At 36.7% G+C, this 25,249-nt stretch overlaps 1 protein-coding gene across 2 annotated transcripts in view; it reads right to left on the reverse strand.

Annotated features, from left to right (window-relative positions):
* The window catches only part of STX18 (syntaxin 18), a 68,182-nt gene that overhangs the window by 25,542 nt on the left and 17,391 nt on the right, over positions 1-25,249 (reverse strand). For both annotated transcript variants that reach the window (XM_071556804.1, XM_071556808.1), the window contains exon 2: positions 8,658-8,725. In XM_071556804.1, the coding sequence (XP_071412905.1) occupies positions 8,658-8,725 (68 nt within the window). The remainder of the gene's footprint in view (positions 1-8,657; positions 8,726-25,249) is intronic.

Here is a 25,249-nt window from a genome sequence, read left to right on the forward strand (position 1 = left end):
GCTAGCAAAATACAGCTTAATCCAGTAAACAGAAATAGAATACTTTTATAACTGCTTACAGCTTACACAGCATCTGGTACCAGTGCTTTAGAACATGAGCTGGTCAAGCAACTCGAAGGCAAGGATACCTGAAACCCAACCTCCTTGGGAAGGCAAGAATGGAGTCATACAATCATATGCCATTATGTCAAAACACATATGGCATCCACTAGTACTAACAGGGTACTGAAGTCCCCATTGCACTCCCTAGTAAATCTGCACATGGAGATTATATTGAAAATCCATTTAATCGCCATCCTCTAACCTTACCAGAAAAAGACCCGTTCATTAAAATAAAAGAGGCTAAAGAAAAACAAAACCACATCAAAACATCAAACAAAAATCAACATAAAAAAAATCCAGCCATGTCTTAAATGTCATAGATACAAATACTTGCTCAGAAGTGTGTGGCAGTATCGCAGCAATGGACTGATCCATCACTAAATCAAGAAAGGCCAAACAACCTGGTTTTTTCAGAAGCAATCAGAATAATCAAGTCATGCAGTGGCTAATGCATGAAGATAAAGAAGAGAGAAATAAGAAAAATAAATTCCTTTGGATTTTTATCCTAATCTATATGAGAAAACTTCTTAAGAAGGGCTAAAGGCAACTTGACATATTTGTGATTTTTAAGATGGTGGTTAAGAGTACAAGGAAGACAGTTACCACCAAGTAGGCAGACTTCATTAGTCTAGAAAAATGAGTAGGTTAAATTACATAAAAAATGAAAACCTATAAAGGTACAGAGAGAAATTCAGATGAACTAGTAGTTCTCGTATAGAAATTACACTATGGTAATTTGCATTTCTGCCTTGATGAAAAGGAAGAGGAGGAAATACAGTGAGAGATCAACTGAGGCACTTCATAAGCTCTTCACTGAGCTCAAACAGAAAAAGCAGAGTAGAGAAAGTGCAAATTAGTTCTGATTGTTATTGACAAGTCTAAAAGAACACAATCCATAGGGACATAATCAGAAAACAGGTACATGATTACAATTTACAACTGGGAAGAGATGCCAATGACAACAAGAGATTGCTCTGCAAACATTACTGTGAGAAACACCTAAGAATGTAATGTTGGCTTGGTACTCAGCAGAGAAATAAAATTATACGCAGAGTATAAATATGTTCTAGATGTTTATTACTTTTGTTATTTTTTGCATTAAGTTTCATCACTAAGGTCACTTAAAAGCTGCAGTTATTATTCCCTTTAGCTTATTGCTTCTAAATCATCTGGGCCCAATTTAGTACCTCTGTAATTTTAAAGAGTTCATAATACTTTGTTGATATTTTCATCAACAATAACAAGCGCCAGACAACACATGAATAGGCTGCAGAGTGACTGAGTGTATGAGAATGAGAGCTATGGGAACAAGATCATAGCACAAGTGTACCTGAAGGTGCAGTGACTCCAGGGATGATGCTGAAGGTAAACTTGACCAAGTATATATCCCTCCTATCTGTGTGACAAAGGTGTGCTCTTGAATGGAACTAACCAACTTCCAAAAAAGCCCAGGGTGTCTGCACAATTCACACAGTGTGCAGAAACAGGAGACCGAGCCCTGGAATAAAATAGGAAATGCATCAAATGAAAGGATGTATTCTCACTGCTAAGAGCTAGAGAGAATAAGCAAATGACAGCTTGATGGAAAAAACAAAGTTTAGAATCATAGAATCAGTTGGGTTGGAAAAGACCTTCGAGATCATCGAGTCCAACCCTTGGTCCAACTCCAGTCCCTTTACGAGATCATGGCACTCAGTGCCACGTCCAATCTCAGTTTAAAAATCTCCAGGGACGGTGAATCCACCACCTCTCTGGGCAGCCCATTCCAATGCCTGATTACCCTCTCTGGAAAGAATTTTTTTCTGATAGCCAACTTAAATTTCCCCTGGCAGAGCTTAAGCCCCTGTCCCTTTGTCCTATTGCTGAGTGCCTGGGAGAAGAGACCAACCCCCACCTGGCTATAACTTCCCTTCAGGTAGTTATAGACAGTGATAAGGTCACCTCTGAGCCTCCTCTTCTCCAGGCTAAACAACCCCAGCTCCCTCAGCCTCTCCCCATAGGACTTGTGCTCCAGTCCCTTCACCAGCCTTGTAGCTCTTCTCTGGACCCGCTCCAGCACCTCAATATCCTTTCTGAACTGAGGGGTCCAGAAACTATCTTTAAAAAACCCAGGGTTATAGGAAAAAAAAAGCAAAAAAGAAAGCAGAGGACTTACAGATCGCTAAGCCTAGAAAACTATAGTAAGTAAGTAATATTTAAGCACTTAGGAAAGAATGAAAATATTACCAGTTAGCCAAGATGTGTAAGGACTACCCCACAGGCAGTGTGATTTACTGCTGGGATGCAGTAACATATCTTATGGATGGATGATAAGCAATCACTGCTATATTTTAGTATGGCTTTTTACCATCCCACATAACATTCTCATAAGCTACCAGTGAATAAATGAGTTAAAAGAAACAAGCACGATATGAATGTGAAACCACAAAGCTGAACTTGGGAGTAGTTATATACCAAGAGAAGGGCACACTGAGTTGTATTCCACAGGATTTTGTCACAAATGTGATGCTATTTAACACTTCCATAAACAACTCAGCAGAATGAAGTATACACTTACTAAACTTACAGAGGCATAAAGTTAAGCAAACTAAAACTGTATCAAGACAACAAGAGTTCAACTCAAAACAATAATGCCAACCTGCAGAAATGACATGAAGAATTCCAGTAAGGAATGGTCAGAGGCTCTTTGCTGCAGCAGGAACAATTATCTGAACCCACAGAGAATGAGGAAGAACTGATTAGGGAACAATTCCTCAGAAAGTCATCTGGGATCATATTAGATCCTAAGCCAAACATAACAACATGTTGTTGCCTAAAAATGGGATGCATAAATGCAGCATAATGAAAGGCAATCCTTCCGCAATCCTTAGCTCTGGGCATGACCTCAGATGAGTTTTATTTCAACACTTCACTGCAACACTAACTGGAACAGGAGTGAAGAGGAGAGGAAAAGGTACAATCAAACATCAAAGAGAACACATGTGATACCCCAAATATACTGAAATTGTTAGTTCTAAAAGAGACTGAGAAACAGCCATAATAAGATACTATAAAAAATTACTCTAGTAGCAGGAAGAAGCAGAGTGAGGACATGAAATCTCCACTTTAAAAGCAAGCAAAGCACTAGTAATTCTCTTTTTGGATGTTTCAGCCATGTTCCCTCTAGCCTATTTTGGTGGCAAAGCACAAGGGAGCAGAGCTGATGGAGGTGTTATGTCAGCTCTTGGAATTCATAACTCTTCTGCGGGTGCATAAAATATTTTCTGGTAACTAATTCAATAAAGACAACAAATCAAGAAGAAAAACTTGATTTTCCTCCAACAATGTCTTAGGGAAAAGAGAGAAGCAATGCAGCAATAAATCAGTTTTAAAGTATCCAAATGCACTGTTTTAGTACAGATATGCCCAACTTACCACCTGCAAATACTGCCTTGCAAAGATATAAAGAAATGCTCCCCCATAAGTATGTGAAGTATGTGCACATTTGTATAACCTTAGATGCAAATACAGCAGACATTTTAAAACTTCTTCCCTTTGGGCATCTAGTATGTTTTACTGTTTGATTTCTTACTTACCAAATTTTGTGCATTTTCATTTACTGCCCTTTTCCATCTAAATGCTGTGTGACATAAATCCAAGGTGAAAGCTTGTCTGCTCAAACAACAAAACATTCCACAACAACCAAAGTAAAACATACTTTTTTAGTTCTGTGTGGAAGCCTCAGCTACCAGAACAGGCAGCACAGGCAAAACTGAATTAGCATTTTCAGGGTGCTACTACAAAAGATTACTACTTCTGAAATTTGATATATGAACTCAGTGCAATTAAAAAAGATAAATACTTTGAAAATAATTCCCTGGAGAACAGGAAAATACTGTACACTCCTCCAAGAAGAAAGTCTCTTACAGATGATCTACATGTTTCACTATCTCAGTATAACAAAGTCTTGCTTCTTGTAAAAATGTGATTAAATCTAGACAATAAAGCAGCCTGGCATTGCACGGGAGTCAGTAAAACAGTATTTTTTGAGTCCTTGAAAGTTGCTTCTTTTCTTTTATTGTTAAAGACAAGAAAGCACTCTCCAAATAACATTGTGGAAGCATTATGATTTTTTTTTATTAAGTGGCAAATGATATAACAGATTTATTGACATTAGATAGATAAATGCTGTGGCAGGAGACATAATTACTGAGCACCAACATTATTTTTTAAGACAGAAAGATAATTTGTTTAGAATTTTTTCCAAGTATATTATTTGCAACTGAAATATTCTAATACTTAATTGCCCAGAAGGACAATAGGAGCATGTAATGAAGATACATCAGAAGGTACTCATCCAGCCTTTCCCATGAAAGAAGTATCATTTCTATTCAGAAGCCATCTACACCACACTGATCAACCATGTAAGTATCTTTGCAGTTGCAAAACAATAAATTAGATGTCTAATAATCCCAGATGGGAAGCTCTTCCCTCAAACATCTTCCTTTTACATGTGAGGTGTTCCGTGATCAGAATTTGCAATTCCCCCAATTCCCTTCCAATGTTTGATTAAAACAATGGGAGTAACTACTGGTCTTTAAACTGCCTAAGCCTTGAAAGTTCCTTCAGAGAAACCAGAGGCTGTGGAGGAATCCCAAGAGGACTGTTTCATATTTCCAACTGTTAGGGCACTGCAGCGAGTTCCTCAAACTATCTTTAACACAAACATACAAACTGTCTTGGTGGTTCAGTGATCAAAAACATGAAGGAGCTGATGATGAAAAGAAAGGCATAAGTTGTTCACAGATGAAATGTCAGATAAGTTACCAAAGACTGAAGACAGGGTCTCACACAGCACAGTGTTAAAAAGCAACGTAAGAATTTGATATGGCAAATGGACTGAGAGGAAGAATATAAAGTATAGAGGTCAATGTACTAAAAATGGGAAGGTAAATAATCCTCAGAAAGGAATGAAAACACACATGTAAGAGAAAGCAAATAAACCCTGATAAACAAAATATCAAGGTGCAGTGGCCTGTAAGACAGCAAGCTTAGATCACTGCATCAAAAATTTCATGTGTTTTGCCATTTATATACTTTGTAGACAATAGTCAAATCATGAAGAAAGGTGGTGAATAAGCAATCCTGAGGGGGTTTTGGTTCAATTTAAGTATTTCAGTTAAATATATAAAGTTTGATAAAATGGGTCAGAGCCTTGGTTTCAAATAACCCTTCTTCCAGTTGACTTTCTCATTGCTAAAAATTTTCCTCTAAAACTGAATTAAAGATATCCCCTTTGTAGCAGAATATTTTATGTATGCCAAAAATAAAAACTTCATTATAAAAGAATTTATAGTCTGCAAAAGTAAGGTCAAAGAAGCAATCAAGAACCTGGATGCAACACATTATGAAGAAGTTTTAAAAGGCATACAAAAATTCAACTTGGTAACTGAAGAGCTGAATTTCACCCACGCATTGTGCTAGTTGAAAATACAAAAAGCAGGACTGACAAAATACACAGCAGTCCAATTTCATGAACAAAATTACATCTTCTATATAAATTCCAGCACAGCCTTTTAGTATTAAATTATTCAAAAATTGTCCCCACTACTTAAGCATTGAAAAGTTACTGAAACTGCTGTTTGAGTGAGTGAGACATTTGCTAAGACTACGACTGACAGCACGGATGCTGTGATGCTCTTTGCACCCACTGTTATGGGTTCAGCAAGGTGGGCCTAAATTTAGGTTTTAAAGTTCAGACTAGGTCTGAAATTGTCAGCTGACTTGAGCTGGGCTGAGCTAGCTAACAGCTGACTTCTTCTAGCCAATAATATTGTATTCCATACCATACTACATTGTTGGAAGAAATTTGAACTTAGAAGTTTTTGTGCACAGCCCAGGCCATGGAGAGGGAAACGGGGCCTCTGTATCCTTGAGCCTGCTTCAAGAAGAGCAGTAAACAATAGATAGAATGCGGCAGCCATTAAGAGAAGCAGGTAAACACATTGATACAGAAAAGCATAGTTTTGAGAAAAGCACCAATCCAGCTGGTAGCACACCCTAGCCATTGACCAATGATATTCCTGTACTATTCGTAGACTGAGAGAATATGCGATATGTGTGTGTGTAATGTAAACAATAATTCAGAACACTGATCATACTCCTATGGAGGTTATATGGTGATTCTCACGCCGGAACCTGGGGAGCTCAAAAAACCGACATTTCTTACTTTACTACATCATCTCAAAAGGTGTAAAATCCAGTGTGTGAGAGTGGCTTAGTCAGTTCCATCACGGCTGCACTAAGAGGAGAACATCTGGCAGCTCCTCTATTGTGTTAGACCCTGCTCCAGCAGCTGCTGCTTGCATTTTGTTTGAGTTGAGGGAAGTAGAAACATTTTGTTGTTACTCTTTCTCTTTCTTATAGGGTTTCTTTTAAAGTACTTATAAATCTAGAGTAATACACTTTGTATTAATTGGGGAGTGGGAGGTCATTTCTTGTTATAGATACATATATAACTTGTGTAAGTGTGTGTTATATTGTAGTTTTCTCTTAACTTTCTCTTTTCTGTAGAAATACATATAGTTAGTTTCAGCATAAAACTAGTTTGGAGGGTTTTTTCCCCCCTCTCTCCTTCCCTTTTCATTCTGTCTTGGACAGTTGGCGTTTTGCCAGCTCAAACCAAGACATCCACAAAGTAGTAGAACAGCATAATCAACCTAGTATGGAATTTGACAGTACTATCACCACTAAGGACAGAATGAACTGCAATCACATATGAGATTTGCAGGATTACTTACAGTTTAATAAAAGAAATGGCATTTCTTTCCTTTCCTTAATGAATACCTGAGGGTAGCATGTGTGTGTGCACAGCACTGAGAATTATCATGATAACTTGTTTCAACAGAGTTTACAAAAAGAACATTAAAAGTGGACAAATTTGTACTCCTCTAATCACTTCCATTTTATGCACATGACTGTTAATACAAACAGTACCCAAAACTGTACTGCCTTTGACTCCTCTTACTGCAGTTATTTGCAGTTTTCAAACTCTGCATCCACACCAAGTTTTCACACAGTAAACCCAGTTATTTCAGTATTAAACAGCTGGCTCCACCTAGTGTTGCTCATGGCCTATTCCAACAGGCATTGAAAAGCAAGCAGCCAGTCCTAAAGCGTAGCTGTACAGTGCTACTTCTGCTTGCTGCTTAGAAATGCAGTCCCTCTCCCACCTCACACACAGAACTGACACCCCTGAGCTTCATTTTCACCAGCACTGACTATGAATAGTTACCATTGCCTCCCACTTATAAAATATGCCATGTTCCTTTTTTTTTTGTTTCATTTTTGAAACAACAAAATACAGCTTTAAAACCTTAGGGAGACAAAAAAGGGTGTCAGAAGTCTTCTAGTAAGTTACTTAGCACCACATTTTTATTCCACTGACTGGGCAGCCTTGGTATTGCTGTCACAGATCCTTTCAGGCCTAGAAGTTGTTTATCTGTCAGACTGTTCCTCCAGTATGAACTGAGCCTAAGGAACAGCAGATGGCTCATCTGTTCTGTTGTCTTCTCCTGGGGAATGGCTATCTGGCTGGATAACACTTCCATTTGGTATCTGTGAAGGTTTCAACCCAAGATGACTTTAGGTTGCATCTTCTCTACCTTGACTGAAGAAAAAGCTCAGCTTCAGTCAGGGATGTGGCAGAATCAGAATGCAGACAGGGATGACTCACTAAGTTTGCATGTGACAAAGTTTCACTAAAAAGCAAGTTTTACATTTCTCAATGATACAATTATTCATACTCAGTTCACCAAAATAAAAATTGCAGTAACATTTAGCTCTTACAATAACTTGATTTAGTATCGGCAGATCATGAGATACTATTTTTTTCTTACTAACACCAAGCTATAAACTTGTATTTTAATCTAAAAATTCTACTACCAAAGCTGTTAGCAGTAAGCAGATACAGCAGTTTTGAATGTTTCCTACTGGTTGAAGAGAATCAAAACTTTCTTCCCACAGTAAGTACTGGAGATGAAGACTACAGTTTTTGTCACATTAAAACAAAATCTTGAGCTGCTGTACCCTGACACCACATCCTCACTAATGTCCTCCACCTGGAATTTGCATTCCAGAGTCTGAAGAGTTTGCATCATTTTCCTCCAGGACTTGTGGAGGCTACTGATACACTTTGTGACAGCAGGTAGGTTTAGTGTCACAAATAAAAGGGAAAACCTGGATCACTGAACCGAGTACTCTGCTGTCTCAGGAACCACTTCAGAAACTTAACTCTGCAACTCCATAAAAAGGTGTGGGAGTCAGGCTGCCAACTTTTGTTTCAGAACTCGCTCCACTCCTAAGACCCAGAAATCACTTTCAAATTCTGAGTCTCATTTTATTCAGGCACTTTGTCTTTTTGTGACAGCACCATTCTCCATCTTATAGTAGCTTACAGTAAGCCAATTAATAAACTCTGTTTTGGTTTTAGTCATTATGCCTGTAGGTTGTTAAGCTGTTCCTTTTATAAATCTTTAGGTAAATAAAAAATCTATTTAAATACAATGCACACTTACCTGTAAGCATTAATGTAATCCTTTCTGTGTTGTAGAAGAAAATCTTTCAGCTTTCCAATATGAGAAATCTAAATGAATAGAAATCATGATTAAAATTTCAGATAATTGATTATTTTATATCTGAAGTTCAGTATTCTACACTTCAAACATCAATTTGTAAAATTATTTATTCTGTAATTAAACAGAATAATAAAATGCACTCTTTTGTACTAGAATTTTCACATTTTCCAAGCAGTCAATACACAAAAAATAATCTCAAAAAGATCTGCTGTATGAAGGTTCAGCTCAGAGAAAAGTATAAAAACATCTTCTATCCAAAAAGCATAAACTAAATGATAAATACAACTGCTGCATTAAAAATATTAAGTGTGGTAACACAAAACATTCTCTCAATTGGCAATCCAGAATTTAATGTACGTTTTGGAAATAAATTCATTTTAGAAGACTATATAAGATTTTTTTAAAACTTTTTACTGATGAGATATAATATAAATATTCAAGTTCAGTTACTAGAACTTGTAGGGTAAAGATGTTACCCCTCTGCTTTCTATTTCTGCCATAATACAGTGACCGGTTTGTGCACAAACTGAAGTAGTATCTCTATCACCTAATAAACATTAGTAAGCTTTGCCAGAGTGTATGTCCCAAACAAATTTCTGCTGCTGGATTTCCACCTCACTGGGGATAAGTTTTACTATAAATTACTTTATCTTCTTTATTAAGAAATCTTTACAAAGATCCTTTGGAAAGAGGAAATAAAAGAAAAGCCTGAAGAATTTTTGTAAACTTTAGTCTGATTTAAAAGATTTGGTGTACCATAAGATGCTGCTTATTTTAGAAAATGGACAAAATACAGAAATGTAGCTTAATTTGCCAGAGAAATGACACGACTACCAGTATGACTTCCTTGGCAGGTCTTGAAGAAGATATGATGCAGAGGGGGGAGAAGGGAGGTGGATTCTATACATTAATGTATATATTTTTAGAGGGAGCCAGGAGGAACCTTTCTAAATATTCTTAAATATTCATCAATAACACACTGTAAAAAAAGCATGCAAGGAATTTTACAAAACAAAAGTTAGTTTAGTTTACAAATGCAATAAATGTGGTTTACTCCACATACCTGGGAAAAAGCACTAAAAGCTGTTCAAGTCTTAAAATCCTATTTTCATGCAAATAGCCCTTGTAATTAAAGAAACAGAAAACCACAGAGAAGGAACATTGAATAGTTTGGATAAATAGAAGATTAATTCACTCAATTATTTTTCTTTCAGAAGATCAGCAGCTTTTTGAAAAAAGTAAGAGGAAAAAATGTAGTTAGAAGACCACAGTGATTGGTAGAATTCAAAATATCTGTTCCCTTGTGCAAAGAAATATGCATCCATTTCCCCATTAGTATTTGCTCAGTTTCATTTTTACTCTAATTCATCATACTGGATAAGAATTTTCCCAATTCCCATGTTTCAAGTTATCTGTGTGGTTAACAGCACAGGGAATTTCATCCCATTCACAGCAAACTGAACTCTGCCAGTACCTCCAGTAGATCTGGAGTTTCCTAATGTTTGTTACCACCACCATATACAGTAAGAAGGGAAATAACTGCAATCACTACGAGACCAATGAGGCGGAAAGAGTAAGCTTAACCATCCTTCAGATGTTCCTTCTCATTGCCACTTGAACCTGCACAGTAACCTCTTCCTCAGCTCAGCCTTGGTACGCCATCAAATTTGCTGAATAGGTAAATTAAGTTTGACTATGAAAGCAAAACATTTAAAGCAGTCATACAGTGTTTCAGAGGAACAATATTACTTAATAGGCAGAAAGAAAGTGCTATAGAGGACAAAGAAATGTAAAATAAGAAACATGTTTCAAAACATTTACATTAATATGTGAACAAACACTAAACTAGAAAATAGATTAGCAAAATTTTCTAAGCAATAAATCTTAATATTACTGCAATAGCTACAATTTAGGAGTGATTAACAAGCAGAAAGAATCAGAATGACAAGCAAGAACACTGTCTTACAGTAATTAATTCATCTAGTCACAAAGAGCATTCTATTTAGGCTAAAATTGTCATCATGTGTTTGAATTGAACTGACCCCACTTTGCCTCTCCTTCATTTGTAAAGCTATTTTCATGAATTTAGAATGACACCATTATGCCCATACTCACATCAAGCTCTTGGTTCCCAAGATTTGCATTAGAAGTGAGACTTCTTGTTCTACTTTCCCTCAAATTCTAACAGCATCTTCTGTGATCTTGCACTGCTAATATTTCTCTTTTGCCTTTTCTTACAGCGTACTATTGGCATAGCTTTGAATTCAATTTGTCATTATCATATCAAAAAAATTTAACGATTTTTATGAAAAAGAAGGTCTCACTAGCACTAAAGGGAATGTGCATTTTATCCAAATTTAAAAAAATGTTTGTTTGTTTGTTTGTTTGTACAATGCTTAATCTCCTGCAGACACAAAATATCCCATATTATATAGATATAAATCTTGAAGAAATGTCCAGGGTCATCAACCTAAAATTATTCTGAGGTTATCAGATGCACACTACACACTGTTTACAAATTTACCAAGCTCCAGTCTAAAAGAAATGAAGGGTTCTCCCTCTTACAACTGAATTGCATTATTAGAATCCTATTGTTCTTATTACAAATAAGGACTAATTTCCAGGTTTACTGATTATCAACTTCTATCCATCGATTCTTGCTTCAAAATAGTCCTTTCCCTTAAAAGCTCTGATTCCCTGTATGTGTGTTTGGCTTTACGGTCAAAACCTCTCTAACTTCTGTACCCCAGACAAATGATCTTCTCATGCACAGTGCTGAAGTTGTCTAACCCACAGCTTTCCTTGGCACTTGTTCCCGTTTGTATCCATCCGTTTCCAATGTAAATTATTAGAAGGTATTCACTGGCTTTAGTTACTTTGTAACTCAGCTGGAAACACCTTTTCTTCCAGCATTTTCATTTATTAGGTTCAAGTTTATTCCTTGTTTCAGTCTCCAAATACATAACCTACTCCTAAATTTCTTTCTCCCCACAATTCTAAGGTCCCACAGTCATTCAGTACCTGCTGTAACACATCACGCTCCTCCCTCTCCTTCCTCTCAGCATTCCCTCATCAGTAAATTTTACCAGTCTACCTTACTCTATGACTGATTTTTAAACACCTCTTGCTCTTCTTTTAGAGAATGCAAAAAGTCCCAATAACCGCCCTTCAGCCCAACACACCTCTGACTGCAGAAGCAGAAGCATTGCTTGCGCTTGTTCATCTTACTCAGTATTTCCTCTGTAATCTCCTCCAGACATACAGCTGGCACTTCATCAGACACTTGACCACCAGACTCCAGGTCATCTTATCCAGGGAAAAGCGGATTTTCTTAAAACATAAAGGTGGTTGAACACATTCTGGTTTTACTAAGATAGAAAATTATACTTAATTGTATCTCATTTTCTATTTGTCTTTTTCCCCTTAAAATATTTTCTGAACCCTAGAACACTTCTGAGTCAGGTCCTGCTGACGCCATGTATTTGCTCACCTCATTATAGGCATTAAAGTTGTTTCTCTCTGATCAAATGGTGCCCTATTCAATTCAATTCATTTTCATTAAAAATATCTGACATGAGAACCTGGTACTTCTCAAATCCACTGTGTCTGAAACTTGGCTGTAATAATGCCAAGGTCATGGGTTCAATCCCCTATGTGGGCCACTGCCTTAAGAGTTGGACTCTCGATGATCCTTGTGGGTCCCTTCCAGCTCAGAATAGTCTGTGAATTCAAACTCATCCCAAAGATTACCTGATAACCACAACCTGGCTGCATTAAAGTTCTAAGATTTTTCAATTTTCAATTCCATGCTCTGCTTCCTAGTACATGTCTTGCTTTTCCCACGCTGGCCCATGGCTTCTTCCTTGTTAATTTAGTCTTGAGTCCATGCTTAAACTATTTTTGATCCATACTCCAGTTGCATGAACCATCCATCAAAACTGCAACTTCCTATTTGCTGCACATGCATGTATTCAAAATGTGTGTTCCACCAGCTGACACACCCATCAAAAGGAGAGATAACAGCAATCTGAAGAAGTCCAAACTCATCTGAGTATTAATCTCTAGTCATGGTTCTCATTCTTTGCTTCTCGAAATTAGCTTTCTTCTCTGAAAGTCTGGAGCCAAGAAATAAGCCTCTCCTTCAACACGGAAATAAAGAAATTATTTCCTTTTTTCCCCTAAAGGGATAGGAAGGTAGAAACAGGCCCTCCGTAGTTGCAGCACTCTTGCGCTACATTAAGACTATACTTATCTTACAGGAAAGAACACTACTGAATTTCCCAGTAACTGACAATTTTTATGAGAGTCAGGGGATTAAAATACCTTTTTTCTCACCATATTGCCAGCACCAGTTATATTGTTACAGCAACAGCATCGTCTTGAGCTTCTATTCACTATCAGAATATGGAGGGTTATGTTCCTTCTGACAAGGAAGATGAGTTAGGAAACTCTTGGCTCTCTCTCTTCTCATTCTCACTGGCACTTCCCTTGAGGGTCAATATCACCTCTCTAAACACCAAAATGACATTTTTTTAATTACTCTTCCCAGAAATAGGGCTTATGGGACCTAACTCCAAATATAAAGAATCATTTCAGCTCCACGAATATCTGTATCCACAGAAGGAAGAGTCAAAGCTGAATAACACCAGTAGGGAACCTCCTACAAGATGCATCTGCCATGTATGGAGGGGTATTTAATTACAACTTAAAAAATTCAACATGATAACCTCCTGTGTTCAGGTACTCCAGGTGTTATTTAAAAACTCCCAAATGTAGTTCTGATCATGAAAACCCAACTGATTCTCTACAGTGAAGCAGCAGCAGTTTTCCACTCTGTGGCATCATGCAAGTGAAAAACACTGTAAATTCACATTAAAACCTGTGTAACATGACTTTTTAAAAGTTACTTCAAGTTCCAGTTTGCACTTTATCTTCATTGTAAATTGTCTCTTCAATACTTATAGCCCTGTTTTGTTGCCAGTATAGATTTTTTAAAACAACTCTTATTAAAACATAAAAGCAAATTTTGCATCTAATGCAGGTCTGACACAAAAGGAGGCTGTGAATGGCTGCCATCTGCTACCACAGGTGGCACGCACAGCTCTATTTATACTTGGGGCCTGCACTAGAAATGGTAGAGGTTCCTCTATTTAGAGATTTTTCTAATGATTTCAGAGCAGGCTGTTATTAAACAAGAAGAGAAACAGGAAAGCGCTCCCTCCGAAGCAGCATCTTGAGGAGACACACAGACTTGAGAATGAAGCTGCTGCCCACGTTTCCTTCAGTCTCTTAGCGATACATACAGCATTTCTTTCCACTCCCGACAAAGAATTGATCACTCATGAAACAGTAGGTTCCAATTTGCATACGTTTAACCCACTGCAAGAAGCAGCAGCATTGTTTACGATTAAAATGATTGGAGTAGGTTCCCGTGACATATTGTAGAGAGAATTCAACCATGCTGAATAGTCAGTTCCACTGAACAAATATAGTGTTTTATCAAATCTACTCTTCCATCAGAACAATAAGCAGCTATTTCCTACCATATAAAATTGGCTGTTACACTTCGTGCTATGTTGCCACTCTGAATTTCTTAAAAGGTGTACTCTGTTAAAGGAAACTTTAAAAATACTTAAAATCAAGACATAATAGAAAGGCTTTTGTAAAAGTCATGAGAGACATGCTATTTACTGTTGATTCAGCACCACTGACAAGCACTGCCGATGGAAGTTCCTTATTAACCATAAAAACAGGAAAAAAAGCTAAACAAAATTTTATGTTTAATTTTTTATATAGTAGAAAAGCTTTTATCTCCAATGTCTTACATAAATAGATTCCATCTACAGATTCATGAAAAGGTGACTACATACTACAATTTCCTCTCAAAAAGTGTAAAATCTAAATTGTTATAATATGAATATCTAGACACCTATCCCGTTTACAGTTCCAGACATGTAGTCAACCCAAACACACCCACTGCCTATTTCGGAAGAAATTCAGAATTTCAGTAACGTAGCAGGAAATGTACAGGGACTGCAGGTTTCTGACCAAAAAAGTACAGTTTCAGTACTAGGAGGAGATACAGTGCTTCCTGTAAGAACATAAATTTGTTTTTCCAATGTCCAAACTATAATAACAAAAACCTCAAACAAACAAATAAAACCAACCAAAACAACCAAAAAACAAAGAGGAAATTTCCCATGGTTAGTGCATGCAACGAAGGCATTTTCAGAAATCTGGAATAAAACCCAAATGGAATAGATACCATAAAGACAATTTATATTAAATAAATCTTAAAGAGGTTGGGCTCTTACCTAAATGATTACAGTTGGGGAAAACTAGTTAGAAAACCTTTGATACAGAAATTGCTCCTATACAGAAGTTTTCCAGCACAAGCTACCTTTGATTAGACGGAATTATGAACATTTTAAAAATACAACACATGAAAGGCCAGGTTCCACACAGCTTCCTTCTAGGCTACATTTTAAGCACTGTCAGGGCATTGAATCAACACAGGCTCCTGCTGGATGTTACTAAGACAGATTTTTGTTTTTAAAATACTATTACTTGGAGTCTACACTTCAGAAATTGGAAGTTTCAGAAGATGAAATTGTATAATTCCTTGATCTAATGACATGCAACAGAGATTAAATCAATTCAATGAAACCAAAGTTTAAGTCAGGATCTGAAGCTCTGAATTTAACAGCGTGAAGACTTCAAAGTTCTTTAAAGGGGTCTGGCTAGTGACTTCCAAGCAGCCCATGAGGTGGTGCTGTCCCCCCAGAATTCACAGCAGGGGCACACTGGCTGCTTCCAAATGTCAGCTCGCCAGTTTTCAGCTGATTTGTCTCTTGAGGGGATACATTTGGTTTAGGTTTCCCCAGCAAACGTCAAAGTTTCTAAAATAGGTCACGCAGATCAATTGCTCCCGTAATCTGAGACCCAAAAGAGCAAATAATATCTAAACTCTGGCGTGGGGGTGGCCCGGAGCTGGAAGCGGGAGCGGGAGGCGAGGAGACAGCCAGCCTGGCTACCTCTAATCTCAGGAAAATTGTGACTTTGTTCAGTTTCTGCTTTACATCAGCATATATGTTACAGCAGCAGCAAAGAGCAGGGAAACACTTTATCTGCATTTTATTAGTCTGCATTCGGAGCAAAGGAATTAACCAAGAAAATGTGTGGTACGTGGGAAAAGAACATTAAAAACTGAATTAATTGAATTAAAAGTCATGAAAATGAAGACTGAGGCATTCTGAATCTTCAAGGTAAAAATGGTAAAAAAACTTTAAAAATATTTTTAACGTGTTTAATATTATCAGCATTTTTTTCTGATTTAAAATAACACAATTTTTTTCAAATGTAAAATGAAAATATTTTAAGGCATCACTGCAGAAGTTTGCATTAACCTTTGTGTCGCTGTGGACTCATGGAAGTTAAAACCTGTTTGAAGAACACCACAAGCAGTATTCTGTGCCCATTAACAAACCCATTCAGAAACTTCTAAACTGCAGTAAGAAGCTGAGTCAATTTCGTGACACCTCGTCTGGAGAAGAAAACACTTCAATTTGCTTAATATCAAATTGTCAAAAGAGGAAAAAGTAAAAAAGCATTGTTTTGTACACTACGTTAAAAAAGCCATCTCTAAGCAAGTATTTTTGGGTTTTTTGTTTTTTTTTTTTTTTTTGGTTTTTGTTTTTTTTTTAATTAGCTTTACTTAACATATTGTTACATATACTGCCTTTGGGTCAGAAATTGGCTCATTCATTTATGCTACTGTCAGTTCACACTGAAATACTTTGCCCCTAAAGTGCAAATCTGCATTTGGTTATTTTTTTTCACTGTTTACTACACAAAATGGAAAATTTAGTAGTAAATAACTCATTATCGCCTAAAAGCTTCATCTTAACTATGCCTTCCTTAAAAGTAATCCAGAGTTGGTGTAAGATTTGGTCAAATGTATGATGAAGAGATTATTTCTGGAATTTTGTCACACAATTGCAAACGTTTTTTGTTCAAGACTCTTCTAAAAAGAGTGAAGCAAAATAAAGATCTAGGACCTTGAAAACTCCAGTTTCCCCACTGACCACAACAAATACTCAAAGAACCCAGTATTATCACTGGATGAAGGTGTTACTCGGGTGTTATTTGGGGATGAGGTTGCTGCAAGTTTTAAAATGTGCATGGTACCCACAGTAAACTCCAAGTGTATAGAAAAACTACTTTGAAGGACTGAGTGAAATCATCCTAAAAATATTGTATAATTCCTGAAATAATTTTAATGCTTTGTACTTCAGGCATTTTTAAATAGAGAGAAAAGAATCTTGTTTTAAAGGATAATTACTTACAAACATTGAATTTCAACTCTGAACTAGAAAAATGCAAATAGACACAGAATTTAAGACAGAGGTCCAAGTTAATTTTGTCATTGTTCTGTTAGGTCTTATGGGAACACACTGGTTTAATACCATCACATACAGAACCACATCTAAATATTCTGAAAATAGTCTGTTGAGAGTCAACAGGAAAATGAGGTGACCGCCAGAAATAATGAAGAGTAGGCTTTCTACAATGTAACATCACAGCAAATGGTTTTAGTAATCAGCTTTCATTTATTCACCATGGCAACAAATACTTTCAATTAAAAGGAAAAAAATAAAGAGCACATCTGATTTTAATAAAATCATTTCTTTTTCTTGCTTATTGTCCAACTCTAATCATAACTTTCTTTAACATTTATATTTTTACATGATCATCGAAAACCTCATAGACTAAAATATAAACCCCACAACAATTGTGGGGAATGTTTTGGTTGAGAGATAAAAGGAAATTGGTCAAAATACATATTTGCAATAATTGGCCTTTACTATTGCTGTTCAAAATGCTCCATTTACAGACTTTCAGTAACTGCATTCAGTGCTGTTTGTGTTTTCCTGTAAGCAGTTACTTTTTGTGTCCCCTGTTCTCACAGTCTGAACTTACTCAGTATCATGTTTTCTGGACTCAAAGATGTTTTACCATATAAAGATTTTCCAGCCTCATTTAACAGATATACAGTAATAAAAGATTACTCTTTCAGATCATCATTATTAAACTCAGAATCCAAGTTTTTGCAGTGCAATTCAGAGAGCTCTACGTGCATGTACTTCCTGTTGGGACTGAGGTGAATCCGCTTCACCGTAAGCCATCACAGGGCCCCAGAGAGCTGAGCCACCACTGGTGCCGTGGCCAGAGCAGAGGCTCCCTCACACTCCTGTCCCAGACTCTTCCCATTCCGAGTTCTACATTCTCTGTGTATTTACACTCTGACACCGCTACACTGATGGAGCACGAACTGTCACAGCACTTACTCTGTTCTCAAAATCCTACCACTGTCAGACACGATTCAGAGGGACAAGCATCATTCTGTTTCCATGTCCAAGTATTTTTCTGGATTTTCATCATCAGTACAATAATGTTCTTAGTACAAAAATCCTTTTATGATGTTTCAACACCTTCATTAGCATTATGCAGATTAAACGTTACTTTAGTGGTTGCTCTAGAATTTATACCAAGTTTCTCCCCCACTAAAACACTGGACTGGACTAAGAAAACGCCCAGTCAGAAATGAGATATTTATGGATCCTACTGTAAAGAACATGCATTGACCAGACACAAGAGCAACAAATAAACATACTGGAAATAAACTAACTCTGTACACATTAAGATTTTAATGCAAGTGCTTTATGGTATTAACAAAAAACTTAAAGGGCCCTTTCTGTCCCCCTCTTCTCACATAACAGGAAACCCCAAGACCTGGATCCTCTGCCCTAAAAGGCAGGAACTTCCTGGGCCCTGGTAACCATAATTCCTTACATGGCTGATGCGGAATGACGCACTGACAGAGGATATTCACATCCTCAGTAAATCCAGACAGAGTTTCTCAATCAGGCACACAGATCTCCTTCATGCTGCTTTGCTGCCTTTTCTGAGCAAGCCACCGCTCCTCTGTTAGAGCACCTAGGAAGTAAAACTAAGCAAAAAACCCCTTCTCCATCCCTGGGGACCCACTGGTCCTTATAAAGAGCAAACTGAGGTGAGAAAAAATAGTAGAAAAGAAAAAGAATTGCCCTTTTAATAGGACCAGACAGGGATATTAGCAGTTAGTATGAAATCCAGTCTTATAATGTTAGTCCATTCCCTTCACCCTGTCACTTTCTAAGAAATAAATGGGTCTCATAAAATGCTAATTAAGGCAAACCATGACAGGTTCTTGAGTTTATAGCAACGGCAAGAAGTTTATCAGAGCACAAGTGTAACTAAAAGCATCACTGAACAAAAGCACCTCACTTTGTCCCCACTCCAGAACCTGGTATGACCAAAGTCTAAGAGAATAATCCCTTCCTCGAGAGCACATCACCTTTCCATATTTCCATTAAGTTAACTACCTAATGACCATCAGCTTCTCAAGTTCATGTATGAAATGTCTGGAAAAATTTTGATCTGTGTAGGGGTATTTGCCAACTGGTCTGCCTATGAAAAAAATGCCTCCACCATAGTGGGGAGAGCAATTTCTACTTGAAAAAAATCCAGTAGGTAGTCACACAAAAACTTCTCCCAAGAAAGTGCTTGCAGAATTCATGAGAAGGAAGCTTTAGCTGTAATTCAAAGGGAAATCAATGCTGGTTTTTGCATTTGAGTAATGCAAATTTGAGTATTTTTAATCACTGAAAGCAGAAAGTCCTGACAAGATTTCAAGTTGTGAAGTCAGGCACTTTTCCTTTCTCACTTTTTCTCAGCCATGAATCTCAGTAACATTTTTTAAAAGACCACTTCCTGTCATTTTGGTAATTTTAGAGTATAATTATTTTTACATTTTTATGATGCCTTTGGGGTATCATTACAAATATTTTTTAAGCATTTAAACTTACAAAAATAAAATTAAGCAACAGCTTCTTTTAAGGAGAGACTGTCAGTCTTGTTTTGAATAAAAAATCCCTTTTAAAGGCAATCTTGAGACTTTTATCTGCTGTAACCATAGAAATTAATCTTGAGTTTAAACAAAATAGAGTAAAACGTAATCTATTTAATCAAAATCAGAACAGTGCTATAGCAAACAAAAGTTGGGTTTCTGGGTTTTTTTTAATTCAACAGACAGCTTTGTATGTGTCTTTAAGATTTTACTTGATGGGCTACTTCTTACAACTTAATCATACTCATTTAACCAATTTGAACAAAGCATTCAGATTTCCGAGTATTCTAATTTTACTAGATATAGATGTCAATCAGTAAAAAAAAGGTTAAGGACTTTGCAGATTTAAAAAGCTGTGGTTAAATATATGAAACATTTTCAATGATAAGAGCAATCATGAGAAACTGCTATGACATTGAGAAGTGAACAAGAACACTGTGGAAAAATTTTTGTGAGTTTCTCATATAAAAAGTTTGGGAATATCAAAGAAGAATAAAAAAAGGACAAACTGAGAAACATTTTCATTTGTCAGCATAGCTAAAAAAAAAGACATTACATTATGTTCAGAAAAAAACAGTGGTTCCCATAGACTAAGTATTTACAAGTTGGCATGAAACATTCCAGCATGTTGACCCTCAGCAACAACCATAATGCATAGAGAACTTCAAGGTTAAAATAATTAAGTCTTTAGAGGTCAGTTACATAGAAGTTAAAAGAACAACAGCATTTGCTGTATTTTCAAAAAGCGAGGAAGAGGATTTGAAGTTTACCTGAGGAAACACTGACATGCTTCATAATACAACATCAAAACAGAAGACATAGCCCAAAACCTAATTCACAGTATAATATATTGAAATAGTTTCCTGTGAGAAACTTTTCCAAAAGAAATACAATCTAATAATAATTTCTCCAATTCCTGTATGTATTATGATAAACTATTTTGTGGCACTTGCAGCTGTTACATTACTTGTATATAAGGCCACCTTCTAAGCCTCTCTCGATCATATCAATAGGAAATTATCAGACCATTTAAGAAAAATAATAAAGTTCAGCCTTGTTTATAATTAGGAATTTAAAGTTTGAACTCTATACTCTAACCCCAGTTCTAACAGATATATTACCAAAGGCGAGAAAGAAAGAAAATTAAGCTGCTTCAAAACCATAAGTTTCTACTAAGAGAGTAACTGTTCACAAGCCAGAGTACCAATGCTGAAGTTCTCAGGAGATAAAAAGCTTCTGGTCCCCTCTCCCCACCTCTCAGTATGTAAAAGAGAACGATCTGGGACACTCAGCCAAACCAAGGCTCACATGGACATTAACAAACCTTGGCTTGTAACACAACTGGGCAAGAAGAGACTCAGTGAAATAAATTTAGCAAGGCCATACATGACAACGCAAAATACAGCAGTCCATTCCTGTCTCAACTTGCCTGTTTCCTGTAATAGGTTACCTCTCCCTGCAATGTATTACTCATATCCAAAAGCATTTGATCTATCTCTAGTAAGTGTTAAATTTATAGGAACCTGCAATTTCACATAGCAGGAAGCTTTTTGTTGGGATACTCCACAGAAAATACACCATGTGTAAACTGAGAGAACAGAGAAACCAAAATAATTAAGGCAAAATCAATATATGTCAGCAGTCAACTCCAAAGGCCTCCAAGAAGAAAGTGCTGCAAATACAGTATTAACTTCATGGCTGCTCTGAAGGGAATGCTCTCTCCATTCTGAAATTACCAAGTGTCCAGCCAGCTGTGAGACAATCTTAGGAAGCAAGATGGTGAAACACACACTGACACACGCTTATTGACAGATTCCTGTTCACAGACACTTTGCAGTGAGAGCACATGTCAGCTACCCAGCACCTAAGTAAACTGAGAGGAGATCACATTAACTACCAGAGTGATGAAAGAGACTGTGCTTATTCTGTAAACTTTGGTGAATCAGAAGACTTTCAGAAGACAAAAATCTATTAAACCACTTCTTTTGTAAAATTAATTGGAGTTCATATTTTACTGGAAACACTCTACTAGAAAGAATAAAACAGAGGATACTTCCCTTCGTCTTATTTTTTAAAATATATTTTATAGGCAACATCACAGTTTTTCACAGCCTGTGGCACATGAACATTTCAAAGATGTCACCATTATCAGAGATCTTGCTTTACACAACTTACTGCCAATCTACATATGGGCATGCAGGGCAAGAAGGGACCACCAAGTAACTAAAACACCACTATGTCAAGAAATAAACACGCACCAACTGTTGACAAGTTTATAGATTAAGCTGCAGGAGTTACTAAGAAGCTTTGTGTTAAGATTCAGCAACCATCGAGCAGTTTCCCTGTATCTCACCAACATGCCCACAATGAAGAAATCAGCATTACCTCTGTGTCTATTGCCACCACAGTGAGATTGCCCACATTAGGCTGTAGTAGCTAAATGCTGCTGCATTGTGTGGGGAAATAAAAGAACAACTAAATGGAAAAGACTCTTGTTTCAGCAGACAAGCAGATGGAGAAACTGGAGTATCTCTGAGAGGGACACTGGTTTGTACACAATCTTCACTCAAGGTTAGAGTAAAATGCTCCTGTAATTTGCCACACAGTGTTTCACAGCTCTTACATGAATTATGTAAACAGTCTCTCAGGTCAAGGACAGAAGTAATACTACCTTTTCCAGTTGCTGTTAGTGTTACAACACCTGATTTAACAGACATCACACTGCTACTCCAGGGTTCTGTTCTGTACTGCAGGTGAGTCAGTATTGCTGGAATATATTTCATCAGTACTTCAATATTCTGCTCATGCACTGCATGAACTTAGGAAGAGAGAAAGATAAACAGGAGGTACCTCCTTGCTGAGGAGATATCTCCCTAGCAACTTTAAGATGAAAATGTGAAGGCTACGAATCACATCTAAAACACTAACACTTAATACTGGGAAGACAATTTACCATACAGAGATTGGTGAAGATTGCACAGTAAACATCAAGCAAATATTTGACTGTCTGAGTAGATGGAACAGGAATTGATAAAGCCCATTGTGGCACACAGGTGGAAAAAATAAGAGAAACCCTGAAAAGTGAAGGAAGGGAAAAATTAAAGATGGAAAACAGAATAAAAACAGATGCAGAAGGGCATGGCCTGAGGTAAAGAATGAACAAACACAAAACATTGTAAGCTACACCAAAGCTAAAGCAATAATTGCAATTTTAGTGCAAATGAGAGATGTCTCAAAGACACAAGAGCCAGCATGTACTTGGAAGAATGGGACCCTTATTTAGGGTAATAAAAGAAAACAAACAAACAAGCAAACACAGAACAAAAACCAAACAAAAAACCCCAAATACACTTAAAGGGAAAGGAAGTAACCTCTAAACTAACCATTAAATCTCTTAGGATGTAAAATATTCTCCTTGAAAGTGTTCAAAATGGCCTAAACAAACCCCTGTTTGCTATATATATACATAGAGATATAGACATAGATACATAGAGATATAGATATATATAGCTAGCAAAGAAAGGGATAACCTGATCTCATGTTTTAATAGCATGTTTACTCCTTGGCACACCAGCATTAGAACCAGAGCACCCCAAATCTACAATATTTCTCCACAGAAACACACAATTTCAAATGTCTGCACAATAATGTCATATCAGTGGAAAAGCATATTACTGAACACACTGCGTAGCAGCAATACAAATACTTAAAGCCAGGATATCTAAACCAATTGGAAGATACTTTTCCTTTTCTGTCCTGAATGTTCTTCAGTTCCCTTCATAATGATTCAAATGTTGTTCCTGCAATAAGCAACTCGAGTGGCTGTCTGACTGCAGCATCAATAACCATGGAGGAGACAAAAATGACTCACAATAGAAAAATAAAGGGAAAAAAAAATAAAAACCGTTGGCTAAATATAAAGTTTTACTCATGCAACTTTGTTTAGTTCTATCTAGTTACACTGTACCAAATTAGCTGAACTGTGACTTTTTATGAAGCTTTAGTAACTCAAGAGCATTTTTCTTTTATTTAAACTGATTTGAGGAATTTGGACTTTAGAAAATAAAAGCATAGTTTTAATGACTGCATGCATCTTTTTATTGCTTAATTAGTAGCCATTATTAATACTAATTAATGACATGAATGAAGTCAACACAAGGAGAAAATCCAAAAAGCAAGACCTAGACAAGACAGGAAAAAAAAAAAAAAGGAAAAATTATTTACACAGATCAGGCTTCACACAGACTATACTTTTAATTTCTTTGTCTTATATGACACATTAGATAGCAACAGGAAGAATAAGTCTGCCTTCTGCTTCAGAAAGAAAGACAACTGACTAGATATTTGTGGGCAACCAAATTATTCTTTTAAATAAACGAGTGTCTACTAAATCTGTAATGTACAGAAAATCGGTTGAAAAAGCAGGAAATAAATATTGTAACAAAGGAATCAAATGGAGTATAAATGAAGAAGAAAATGTGAACAATAAGAAATCAGTGACACTAAAATTGTGAGAGATTTCAACAGAGAACTATGACAAAATACGATACAGAGGGCCAGAAATAAAAGCACACATGTCAAAAAAAGTAAGAGTTGGAAGGAACAAATGAGAAGGCAAAAGAAAACTGGTTCTTTTACTTAAGTGAAACAGGAGAAAATGGGGTGATTCCTGAAGAACCACAATTTTTTTCCAAAGTCAATTCCAGGGATTATAATATAGTTAATATTCCCTTTACATTTAAAAATGATCCTACAAGGAAAATTAAATCCATTTACTTCAGATATATGCTCTGTGCCTGGTTTGGGGTGTGTGCTCTGAGGGAGTGGACACGTACAACTACAAGAGCTGACTGAAGTTATCTGGTTTGAAAACAACCAACACACAAGCAGTCACTGAAGCACAAAGAAAAAATACTTTCACTTTTAAAATTTCCCTTTCCATTAAGCTGAAAACACAGGATTTGGGGTTTTTTTAAATAACACTATTTTTCTCTAGCACTACAAATATAAAGCACATGCAAAGCACACAGCAGAAAATTTGCCAGGCAATGTCAGCTGGATGCAACTGAAATTCGGTGGTTTGTCTCAACAGTCAGAAAACAAAGCCCTTTTTCTAATGGGAAAAGAGGTGGAACGGAACAACCAACCTTCACCTGGGACAAACAGTTGATGTGGTCATGAAAAATCTTGAGAGAGATTACAAACCAGTAATTTTTCCTATAAAACAATTTTTGTCTATTGCAACAGGCATTAAACAGTTACTGTCAGTAGCCCTTGAATTTGGGGTCAGGATGTCACCACAGCTCAGAATTAACATTACCTAGATCAGAATAAACACAGTGCAAAATCTAGACTTCTCATTTCAGGTAACCTGCAGCTACTGCCTCAGTTTACTCTCAGAACACACTTGTTTTAGCCGCTAGTCTAAAACGCTTTCACTTCTGAAGTTCTGTGCAACACTGAACCCCACAGAATGGAATGGAGGCCAAGAAAGAGATCCAGCATTCTGGATGCAGGAGCCTTTTCCTATGAAGCTGTAACACAATTTTATTAAAAATTCAGAAAATTCTATCAACCATCCCTA

This window comes from Pithys albifrons, chromosome 5 (assembly GCF_047495875.1).
Source record: "Pithys albifrons albifrons isolate INPA30051 chromosome 5, PitAlb_v1, whole genome shotgun sequence".
NCBI lineage: Eukaryota > Metazoa > Chordata > Aves > Passeriformes > Thamnophilidae > Pithys > Pithys albifrons.